The 12670-nt window shown below is 34.3% G+C and overlaps 1 protein-coding gene across 1 annotated transcript; it reads left to right on the top strand.

Annotated features, from left to right (window-relative positions):
- The first annotated feature begins 4440 nt into the window (after positions 1-4440).
- Positions 4441-10313, top strand: LOC140887348 (uncharacterized). The gene is made up of 4 exons (XM_073294553.1): positions 4441-5150; positions 8162-8785; positions 9481-9772; positions 10004-10313. The coding sequence occupies exons 1-4, from the start codon at positions 4530-4532 to the stop codon at positions 10036-10038; spliced, it is 1572 nt and encodes a 523-aa protein (XP_073150654.1). The 5' UTR covers positions 4441-4529; the 3' UTR covers positions 10039-10313.
- Positions 10314-12670: the final 2357 nt, after the last annotated feature.

Here is a 12670-nt window from a genome sequence, read left to right as displayed (position 1 = left end):
CCGGATCGGAAGCTCCGAACCCAGATCGGAAGCTCCGATCCCAGCCACTTCGGAAGTTGATCGGAAGCACAGAGATCGGAAGCTCCGATCCAGGAACGGAAGTTCCGATCTCCAGCTGCCAGCAATGCTCGATGACTCAGCCGCGAGTTTTGACAAGTGTCGAACGGAGGGCAGATCGGAAGCTCCGATCGTCGGATCGAAAGTTCCGATCCTGGCATGTCTAGCATGCACGCAGTGAGCTGGATCGGAAGCTCCGATCCCGAAATCGGAAGTTCCGATCCTGGCCGAGAATTTTTCCTATAAATAGGGGTCTCCGGAGTTCATTTTGATTACGAATTCCCGAGTTTCCTTCTTCAGTTATATAGTGTGAGATATAAACTTGAGGGCCCTATTGGTTATAATAGAGGTTCTGGAATAACCAAGTTGTGGTTATAGTCATCCAGGACTAGCGTCTCCAAAGGGCTATCTACGGACGAAGGTATGGTCCGGGAATCTATTTAAGTTTGGGAGTACTTATTAGCTTAGTTAAGGCTTATAGAATTTATGTAGTGATACGGTGAACTTTTGAATATAGGCTTGGAACCTAGGATCCTATTATACTTGAACTAGCCTAGAGGTACGTACACATTGACTGAGATTGCCAGCAAGTATGCATGTTTATATGTTGCATTTATTTGGCATTATTATATGGCATGAGATATGATTTACCGTTTTCTATATTCATATGTCATGTGCATATACACGTTGAGCCTATACCTTGTTATACCTGACTATAGAGCCGCTCAGCTCTATACTCGATAGTCTGTCACTGAGAGTACCGCGACGGCGGGGGCATTTATGTCTGTCTACTCTGGTGTACTAGACGAGTGTGGTTGCACCCAGAGGTTGATCCGTGCGGTGGCAGCACTCATGTGGCGCCGGTTCTGAGCATGACTTTTCAGATGACCCTTTACCAGTCATCATGTTGCATGCATCATATTTATATGTGTACTCATGTTTATGTACTGGGCGTTAGCGCTCACGTCCTAGTTGTTATCTTGGACACCCTATTCCATGGGGCAGGTCGCAGGATGGACGGAGCTGGTGGTTCAAGGCAGGATTAGGGAGCAGGTCTTGAGGAGTTAATTATACAGCAGGATTCGATATAGCTGTATAATGTTTACTTTTAAGTATTTCGATATGGTTGTATCACTACTGATGAATAAGCTTGAAACTTTTATACTAAGCTGATATGTAAATTATGGATTATGTTTCCGCACGTTTTTACTCTGTTAAGTATTTTGCTATATTAAGTTTAATGCATGCTATTAGTTGCCAGTTAGTAGGTGATACTATGCAGGGTCACTACAGATTAAATGCTAAACACTTTGTTAAGACAAATTTGGGGACCACTAGGGAGTTGAAACAAAAAAATTTGAGTGTAGAGAGTTAAGAGAAAGAAATGTTTGAGTTTGGGGATTTTAAAATAATTTGCCCTTAATTCTTATTCTCAACACACATTCCATTGGTTGCTAAAATATATATTGACATGATAATAGCAAAGACACTTTATGAGGAGAAAAAAAAAAACACTATGATAGTAACTATTTACACATTTTATTGTTTATTATTTAAAATTTGATATTTAAAATACTATATATATGGTTTTCAAAATTTTTCCGAGTCATTTGGAATCACTAAATTTTTTATGTCGTGAATGATAAACATATATCTATATCGAAAATGTTATTTATACTCTAAAAAATATTAATAACAATCTGTCCCTTTTTTTTTAACAATCTGTCTTATTTAATCGGTTCATTATTTGATAATATTGTCCTCATAATATCTTTCTTCGTATAATAAAATTTATATTTACCTTAAAAATTTCAAATACACTATTTTTATTTTTATTTTTTGCATATGTCAACAACTAAAATTTTTATTAAAAGAACTAAAATTTGAACCTTTTAAAAAATTCATCACAATATTTTACCATATATACGAATATATAAAATAACAACAAAAAAGTATCGATCTTAAATTAATGTTATTTATATTTTATCCCAGGTATATATAGTATGGATATTCAAAAGATTCTTCATTTTTTTCAAATATATATATAAAATATTGGGATGTAAAAAATATTTTTACTCAACCAAAATGTTATTAGAGTTTTGAGAAAAAATACGGTATATCCTAAATATGATTAAGAAGGTGTTTGGCTAAACTTATTAAAAAGAGCTTATAAGCTCTTAAAACTTAAAATATGTTTTACGAGCTTATAATTTGTTAGAACTTATTTTAAAAATAAGTTGTTAAAGTGTTTGGGTAAACTTATTTTAAACAACTTAAAGATGTTGATATATTTGGTATTATAAGATCTTTTTATTGTCAAAATTACCAAAAAGGATATAATTCTATGAAAATAATGTTTCGAGTTATACATATACGAAAATAGTTTTAGAATAAACCTATATTAAAAAATAATTTTTTTTAATATTTTACTTTAGAAAAATTTATGTGATTTATAATTTTTTTTAAAATAATATTTAATATTTAATGAGTAAAGAATATGATGGAGATTTATGAAAATATTTAAGGTATTTTAGAGAGATAGAATATTAAAATAAGATATTTTTGAAAAAAGTATCTCCCCTTTACTTTTTTAAAAACAGCTTATAAGCTGTCAAAATAAGCACAACTTATTTTGACAGCTTATAAGCTGTTTTTTAAAAAATTTACCAAACATAATTTAGAAGCTTAAAAGTCTAAAACAGCTTATAAGCTGTTTGCAAGAGCTTTTAAGCTCTGCCAAACACTCTCTAAGACTAAATTTTTCGTTAATTATTTTTGTTAATTTCATGATATATACAATATTATAATTAACAATACAAATTTTAAATTAAAAGATATTATTTTAACTCTATTTATACATGTAGATAAAATAATGTGATAAAATAATTATGTCTATTTTTTAAGAATTTTAATCTATAAAAATATCAAGTATTTATTTTTTAAATAATATTTTTTAAATAATAAAAAAATTTTCAGTAGGTAATATATATGTCTATCTCTTTTATAAAAAAAATAATGGTTAATTTTTAAGTAATTGCTGTGTTAGATATGTTATTTTAAGAATTGAACATACTGATTAATTTATTTTAAAATAAAAACATTTAAAGAATAATATTTTCAATTTTCAGAATAAAATTTAGAAATGAAATATAATTAATAATAGTGGAGTATAAATAATGTTGCGTTATTTATACGTGTCAACTTGTTATAGGACATTTCTTGAATATTAAAAATATAGCGAATACGAAAGATTTAAAATATTAATAATATATGTATTTTTTTTATGAAGATGTAATTTCGCAGTCATTATCTTTTGGTGCATATTGGGTAAATTTTTGAATTTATGCACTCTTCCAATTTCGATTATATAGTGTTACCTTTTTTATTTACATAGATTAAGAAAAAATCACCGGAAAAATAAATTATGTATATTCTTTCGATTTATGATTGCACAACTTTCGAGATGTAGTTAATAGATATATATAATTGATAAAAAAAAAAATGTGAAACTATTACAAAATATGTTGTATATCTATATATTTGGGCCAAAAAAAAAAACATAGTCTATATAATCGGAACGGGGGAGTAATAGTTTGTAAATAACGCTAATGAGGTAAATGAAAAACATGTGTGAAACTGACACGTCCAATAAAGTGTTAGTAGGAGAATCGAACTCTTGACTATTGGTCAAACAATTAGTTACCACACCAACTTGAACACTTTCTCAACACATTTAATTTAAGCGTCGGCAAAAACTAGAAGCAGTCACTTTTGGGGGAAATATTTAAATAAACATATTTAAAATGAGAAAATTTATAATTTTTTCTCTATAAATTGTTGCTCGTGCTTTTGATTTATCTATATTGTTATCAAATTTCAATTTTAATTTTTTATTTTTATTTGATTTGCAATTTCGATCATTTTTCCAACGTATCGCTTACTTGACGTTACATATCACTCATTTTTTTTTCCGAAACACTCGTTACATATCACTCATATACGCAATAATGTCATACCTGCACCCAAAAATATTAAAAATGCTAAAAATTGAAAGATAGATTACCAAAATTCAATTTTGACATTGAAAAAATAAAATAAAATTGCAAAGGTCCCGCCATAAAACAAAAATTCCAGTTCCGAATTAATTTTTTGCCCAATATTCCAATGTCACGCGATAACTAAACAAATATTCATTAAATGTGAAACCACCTAGCTAGAGGCTAGAAATTTCATTTTAATACGTCAACCCTTTAATTCAACCATTGACAAACCCTTAATTAAGAAGTCACGAAAATTATTATAATTTTTTAAATAAAAAATGGTGTCTATTTTATTACATTTGATTCCAATAAAATCCAAAGACCAAAGACACATAATCCCTTTTGGACCCCTTAATTTACAATATATTTCGAAATTGCATGCATAAATTAAATGAACCCAAAATTAATCAACCCAATCTTTCTTAATTATTAATGGAGTTCTTCAAGGAAGCGAAGGCGGTAAGATTAAGGAGCCACTTGAACAAGTACTTGGCAGCAGACGATGATCAAATCTCCACGCGGCAGAGCAGAAGCGGCGCCGCCAGGAGATGCCGGTGGCTGGTGGAGCTCGTCGACGGAAACAGCCACGTCGTCCGCCTGAAGAGCTGCTTCAACCGCTACCTCACCGCCTCCAGCGACCACTTCTTGCTCGGCATGACGGGCCACAAAGTCACGCAGACTTCGCCGGAGAATCCCGAGAAGGATTTGACCGTCGAGTGGCAGCCGATCAGAGACGGGTTCCAGGTGAAGCTGCGGGCTTTCGGGGGCACGTACTTGAGGGCCAACGGCGGGATGCAGCCGTGGAGGAATTCGGTAACGCACGACAACCCTCACGCGGCGGCGACGCATGATTGGGTTATCTGGGACGTGGAGGCGGTGGAGGTGCCGGAGGATGAGGCGGTGGCGGATTATTGGTCCATGGTTTCGAGCTTTTCGTCTGTTTCCGATGAGATTTCCGGTCTGGAGCTAGGTTTCGAGTCGCCGGTTTCTGTCCGGTCTGGGCTGTCCGGTTCGGCCTCGCCTTCACCTAGGTTCTCTATCTCTATGAAGAAGGTACGAATATTTTTTACTCAAATATAGTCGATTTGTTTGGATATTTGTTTATTTTTAAAATCATGTTTTTCCCTTAATTAATGCTAATTACAAATAAAGAGAATCAATAATATAATTATTTAGTATAATTGTAGTGATATATATATATGTTATAAGAAACATAAATTCTAAAAAAAAAATGATATATTGTGGTGATATGGTTCAATCTTTAACCTTAATTAATATGAATCAGACAGAGATCAAGTAACTTTTTTTTAGGTTGAGTCGTCATGTGAAGTTTTAATTAGTTTTGATTGATTGATATGGTCCTAATTTTTTTTTAAAGGATAAATAAAATCTAATTATTTAGGTAATTATAAATTGCATAAACACCTAGAATTAAGTTAGGGTGACTCAAGTGGATTCCATCGAACAATTACTTTGTATGATTGCCATTTAACAAAATAATAGACACTACTCCAAAAATGGCTTTATTAGGTCATGCACTGATAAATTAACTTTTCCACTAACGTTTGTAACTAAACTTTTCATACACGTATTTCTTTATTTTATTTATTTTTATTTTTTTTGCAAATGCATTATTACTTTACAGTAATATGTCATATGCATACATTGTAAGAAACAAAAACAGATGAGAAATGAAAAGTGTCACGGCTTTGCATGAAAAAGACCTGATCAATTTTTTAATTAAGACAACTTTTTTCTCTTGTGCCCCGTGGAAACTTGTGGAAATGGGGTTACACTCAATTAAAAGTGTAATCCAATGAAATTCCTTTTACAAGCTTCGCATATTTAAAAGCTCCTTTTGTAAGATTATATTTATTTTCCATGATATATACATTTATACATATTGAGCCCCTCAAAAATTGCTTTCTCCATATATGTCAATCCTTCGTAATCCAACTCCCACAAAATCACCGGAAAACCATGAGCAAATCGGTTTAGGGGCATGAGCGAAAACCCTAGCATGATCTTTTCGATACCTAAGAGTAAGATTATACATGATGAATTAGTAGTAGGATTTTTTGCGTGTAGAGTTTAATAAGAAATTCTCTTTTTCTCACTTATTTTTATCATGATGTATATCTAAATTTAGGGCTGGCATACCGGATCAAAATATCGAGTTTTCGGCATATTGTATCGAAATTTTTTCGATATACAGACATTTTTTCGATGTATCACATTTTTTTTCAGTATCTATACGGTATCATGAATATGGATTTTTTTCATACAAAAATTTCAGAATTTCTGTATCGGTATCGATATCAGTATCGATATGAATTTTTTTCATACCAATATTTTTAATATGCGATACCGAAAAACCACCCCTATCTAAATCAGGCATAGAATGAGAGAAGAGTACGATCATCCAGAATAAATTAGTAGTAGGATTGTGTCTGTAGAGTTTAATAAGCTAGAAAGGAAGGGTCTATGCCACACCGAGTGTCCTTCACCCGGTGTGATTTTGACCCTTCATTGGCCCGGAACCCACACAATTTGGTGTGGATCCCGGGCCAGTGAAGGGCAAATGCCCGGTGCAGCATAGCCTGAGCCAGCTAGAAATCCCCTTTTTCTTACCTATTTCTATTATGTTTTATTCTTTTAAGTTTCACCTCGAGGAAAAATATAATGATTTAGGACAAGACAACAGTGTTACAAATAGTGGCAAGCGATTTTACCAAGAATTATATATATATATATATATATATATATATATATATATTATATTATATTATATATGTGTGTGCAGATAGGCGTGGAATCATATATGTGTGTGTAGATAGTCGTGGAATCATATATTTGAAGTATTCTTATCATAAAATATTGTATGAAATGAGTCATCAAAATTTATAGATTGGGTGGGGGAAAATAAATTGTTTTTTTGCTTTAAATAATTATTCCTAGATATATTATGTAGCGCCGGGTGGCTCAGCTTATTTATGTTTTCGTGCAAGTTATGCTCATTGGAATATTGTATTACATACGCAGATATGCAAATTGTAATTAATTAGGTCAGAATAATTGGCACATTCAGTAAATAAGCTGAGCCACGTCCAGCCCTACATAATATATCTAGGAACATTTATTTAACGCAAAAAAATATGTATATTTTTCCACACCCAATCTATAAATTTTGATGATTCATTTAGCAATATTTTATGATAAGAATATACGTATATGTTTTGAGTTGGTAAGAAAACTATTATAATTGGGCTTCAGGATATTCTAATTTACCTTTTTGTTTTGGATTTTTGTGTAAAAAATAAATATTCTTTTGTGATTTATCATCTTTATTTATGATTCATAGCAAAAAGAAAAAGAGCATGAAAATTTATTCTTCGAAACTTTTTAAAAATTCAATATTCCATCGGACCATCCCACTTTTTTCTATGCAATTTATGTGAGTTAAATTCATCTACGAATATTTTGAAATACCAAATTTTAATTTTAAAATTTTTTTTTGAGTTGGCCAAAATTTTAATTTCAATTTAAATCTAGAACATATACGAGGAAAAAGTCGACATGGAAAAAAAAAAAAACGTGTTGCTAATTCCTCACACATTCTATAACTAGTCCAATTTGGTGTGCTACACAGAGACATTGCATTCTATTCTATTTATTAAAAGTCGTTAGCACACTCAAGTAGTTATTTTTAGTTTATATTACTTTTCTAGAATGGAAAAAATACGAATCATCGAAGTATATAGATTCTTATGTATATTTCTCTTCGATTTATTTTGGCTTTAAATTCGTTAAACGTTTTTTTTTTCGAAATTATGAAATTATTCAATAAATGATATTTTGCATTATTCAGGATATTTATTTTATAATTTTTTTTAAAAAACGTGCAAACCATTTCTAGGGGAAAAAAAATATCAATAGAATATTCTCTTTTTTTTTTTTGAACTGGGAATATGAATCAGACAACCTTGTTCGTTCATCTTGGACAAATTATTCAGAAGCCAATAAATTAAATAATTCATTAATTATTTTTTGTTGGAACAAAACAGAAGCTGAGCCAGAAGTTATCGATCCCACGAGCAGCGGCGATGGACTTATTCCAGAATGCAAAAACAGTCCGCCTCAGGAGTTGCCACGACAAGTACTTGACGGCGGAGGAAGACGAGGAATCCGTCAACCAAGATCGCAACGGCGCCGCCAAGTCTTGCAAATGGACGGTGGAGTTCGTCGAGAATTCGGACAACGTCGTTCGGCTCAGGAGCTGCTACAACAAGTACTTGACGGCTTCGAATCAGCCGTTTCTTCTCGGGATGACTGGCCGGAAAGTGACCCAGACGCGTCCGACCAGGCTCGACAGCTCCGTCGAGTGGGAGCCGATCAGGGAGAACGGCGCCGTTAAGTTGAAGACTAGGTACGGGCAGTTCTTGCGGGCCAATGGGGGTCTGCCCCCGTGGAGGAATTCAGTCACGCATGATATCCCGCATCGGACGGCCACCCAGGAGTGGATTGTGTGGGAGGTTCATGTGGTGGAGATTCTTGTGGAGCAGTCGCCAGAGGGCAAACCGCCGCCGCCGCCGCCTCTGGTGGTGGGGAAACAAGAATCTTTTGCTTCAGAAACCAGTTCCCCTTCCACCACGCTGTCGCCCATATCTGCCAGTTTTTCTGGTCGAGAGGTAAGTTATCTTATAATTCTCGAATATAAATGTAATCGTATTATACAAACCACGCCCATTTTATGTGTGTGTATGTGTATAACTTCCAAATGGAAGGAGATTATAGGCTAAGGCAGTGTTTGAGAGCTTATAGGAAGCATTTCTCAACTTTTTCTTTATAAAATTTCACCAAATTTCTAAAGTAGGGTTTGGGAGAGCTTGTTAGAAACACTTCTCACCTTTTTCGTTAAAAAAAAATTGAAATTTTGTAAAATTTTGTTAACGAAAAGTTGAGAAGTGCTTCCTAGAACCTCTTCCAAACACTGCCTAAATTTTGTGAAGAAAAAGCCGAGAATGGCTTCCTAGAAGCTCTTCCAAACACTACCTAAAAGAATGATTGTAGTTCAAGCGTGTATATGAACATTTCGTATAAATTACACCAAGATTAACACTTTCGGTGTACCATAACATAGATAAAATAAGATTTGAATTTGGGTAAAAGGTGATCAAATGTTAAAACTCTCGGTGTAGTGTAGATAAAACGGTAAGATTTGAATTCGGGTAAAAGGTGATCAAATATAAAAATATGATCGATTTTGAGTTGTGTCACTGAAAGTGTTTTAAAAAACAAATTTGTATGCTAGTTTTGGTGGAAGGTAAAGAATGAATCTTGATGGTAAATGTCTCATTCTGAAGTTGCTGGTGCTTTGGTGCAGTCAAATGACTCTTTAGTTAGTTCACCACCGAAGGCGAGTGATGGCAGATTGATTTATTTTCACATCGCTGATGAATATGGAGAAGTGGACGAGGGGTTCGAGGAGCTCTGTGTTTCATTCAAGGGGAACGACGTGCACGAGTTAACGACGAGGCTGGAGGCTGAAATAGGCCTCCAAGGCATCACGGTTTGCAGCCGAAGCCCGTTGAATGGGAAGCTTTATCCTCTCCGTCTGCAGCTTCCACCCAATAATGCAACTATGCACGTTGTTGTTGTTCCGCCTTCGTCACAAGGTGATCTTTGATTATGCGGTAGTTTATGAATTTTGAACGTTGATATGGCGCGATATTGTGGAGGGAAGTTTCGTGTGATTTCGGATGTGTGATTTTTTATTTGAACTTGATTGTTTGAAATGGGAGAAACGTCCGCCTTCTTGATTGGAAGTTGTTATGTGAACTGATGCAAAAATTTCTTGTGCTAAGAGCGCTACTCACTCTCTTCATGTTCTGGTGTATATTTTGCAGCTCAAGATTCGGCGAAATCTGATGTGCCATTGTAGGAGACAGTTCAGAAAATCCCAACAATTTTGCTCGAATAATTCCGCGTTCCTGTACATCCTGGTCTTGCCTAATTCTTCTATATATTATGCTAGCTTGGTACAGTGTGAGTTTCGCAGCGTTTTTATGTGGAAATGGTATTCGATGCATATGGATTTAGTATGTATAGATTCAACTGGTTAAGAACAAGCTGTGACTCTGCTTGCTTGGCTTATTTATTGGTGAAAATGTAGCATATTTGTGTGTTAAAAATTTAAAATATTCACTTATTCGTAAGCACGCATTTATCTATGGCCAGTTTTTATACCAGTAAATAACCAACCCATATTCACACTAAGAGGGGAAATTCGATCCTGCAGTAGGTTTATTTGATGCTACGTACTGTGGAGGTAGTAACCCACATACTCTTTCCACCACAAAATCTTCTCGATTTCCATCAATGTATAGTTTCTAATTTCCTCCCCGTTCAATTGCAATTCTCTATAAAAGAAATTAAACATGTTAACAATTTTTTAAAAAAAATTCTAAAACAAAAGTTAGATTATTACCTACGGCTTACATTGATATTTCAGCAAGTTTCATTGTCTTTACAAAATATCATATGATAATTATGTCTTACAGGACTCCCATACTACTCAAGTCGGCTGATTCAGTTCTACGACAATTGTGTAGCAAAAAAAACTCTCATTGATTGTGCTGCAGTAAATGACTTGCCTTGAAAATACCATTAATATATTGCTTGTCATTGTAAGGGAATTGAGGTTGCACATAAACAGTTTGAGGTGTTGTCACAAGATGTTGACAACACCTACTATAACACCTTGAGTAATTTGCAGCGGAATATAATTAAAGCGTAAATAAAATAAACAAGCAACCAAATAAATAGACTCAAATGATTTAAGCAAGAGTATAAAATACTCTTGCAACGCCTCAGAGCAAAACTTCACTAGAAAACTTTCAAAGAGTTTTACAAACCCTAACACTAGTGATTATTGCAAAATTCAATTTTTCAAAACAAGTGAGAAAATAAAGAGTAAAAGTTCTCCCAAAAATTCTATGTGAAATAGAATAATAAAAACGAAGTAAGGAGAAAAACTTGAAGCCAAAACACGTGAGACGAAGACACTCTTTAATCAACAATTTTCGAGTGCTCTTCACGGCTTCAAGCAATCACAACCGAGACAAGTCTTCAGAAGATCTTCAGTTCTCTCGTACGTATATGAAGCTCTCTGTAAAACTCTCACGGTCTCTCTATATCTCGGTATCTTCAATTGATTGGTCTCTCTTCAATATATAGACTTGAATCCTTCCTTGTAGATGTTTTCTTGTAGACATAGGATTCTCTAGATCTTGTTCCTTTTTGATCAAGTCAAATCTACATAATAATGAAATTAAATCATTAGAGATAAGATAATAAATATTATGATAAACTTAATCATATCTCAAATCAAGTTATTTAAGGAAATAAATAACTTATATAAAATTACTTCATGCCCAAGAAAGACAAAAGATATTAAATAAAATCTTTTTCAATTAGGATGATTTTAAGGAATAAAATATTCCTTTCAATCTCCCCCTTTTTGCCTTTCTGGACTAAACACATTTAACTCACAAACAGATCAACAAAACTCCCCTTAATCAAAACTCCCCTGAATAGATTCTCTCCCTAAGTATATCCAGAGGTGTTGTCGCGAGATGTTAGCAACATCTAGCTATGACACCTTAAATCAGAAACCATAAGAGCAAGGAGAAACACAAACAAGAAATCATATCAGAGTTAACACCACATAAAAACAGTTTTGATTAGGATCAGAAAAAAACAAAACTAAACAATTTTTTTTAAAAAAACTAAACTAGCAAAACCAAAAGAAAACTAAAACTAAGATTAAAATTGATTGCTTTCGGATTCCGCTTCTTCTGCTTCACTTCCTTCTCCCCCTTTTTGTTCAGAAGGGCCAGCTCCGCTTAGTAGTGATTCATAGTGAGCCTTTAACCCTTCGTAATAGGCTAGGTCAGCCTTTCCTTGTGCAATCTTTTGCTCAGCATGCACCAATTGAGCTTGAATGAATGCAGGATCAACATCTTGAGCAGCAGAAGGGGGTACAAAAACAGCAGTGGCAGAGGGGGCGTTGGCAACACCTGCCACAACACCTGCGGCATCAGCTGACTCAGACCATGGAAGGTCTATCTTCCTATTTCCTTTGAGCAATGCAGGTGCGATCTTTAGCAACTCCCCAGGCTCAGTAAGTACCTCATCATCATCCTTCTCAATCTCTTGAGACATCAGCATAGAATAGATGAGTGATGGATAAGGCAGCTTCAATGTAGGTTGAGCAAAATCTGCAAAGGTCATGACTGTGTCGAACACGAGTCGACCATAGTTGAATGCAATTCCAGTACCAATAGCATACAAGACAGGGGCTTCATGCTTGGTAATCACAGTAGAATTTCCGGATGGAGTCCAGGTCTTCACAGCATTTTTGTGTAGAACAGAGTACAAAGAAGTGAGCTTGGCTGCCTGCAGCTTCTTAGGGTGAGCTGGAAAAACAGTAACATGTCCTCCAGTGATGACAGATGTCATCTCATCCATGGTAGGCAGAACAGCATCATCAGAGGCAGGAGTCTGGAGAAATC

This window comes from Henckelia pumila, chromosome 1 (genome assembly GCF_033568475.1).
Source record: "Henckelia pumila isolate YLH828 chromosome 1, ASM3356847v2, whole genome shotgun sequence".
NCBI classification, from domain to species: domain Eukaryota; kingdom Viridiplantae; phylum Streptophyta; class Magnoliopsida; order Lamiales; family Gesneriaceae; genus Henckelia; species Henckelia pumila.
This window is presented reverse-complemented; position numbering and strand designations above follow the sequence as displayed.

Coding starts and splice junctions, on each gene's coding strand:
- LOC140887348 (XM_073294553.1), top strand. CDS start 4,530: ATGGAGTTCTTCAAGGAAGCGAAGGCGGTAAGATTAAGGAGCCACTTG. Junction 5,151..8,161: donor TCTCTATCTCTATGAAGAAG/GTACGAATATTT, acceptor GGAACAAAACAG/AAGCTGAGCCAGAAGTTATC. Junction 9,773..10,003: donor TGTTCCGCCTTCGTCACAAG/GTGATCTTTGAT, acceptor TATATTTTGCAG/CTCAAGATTCGGCGAAATCT.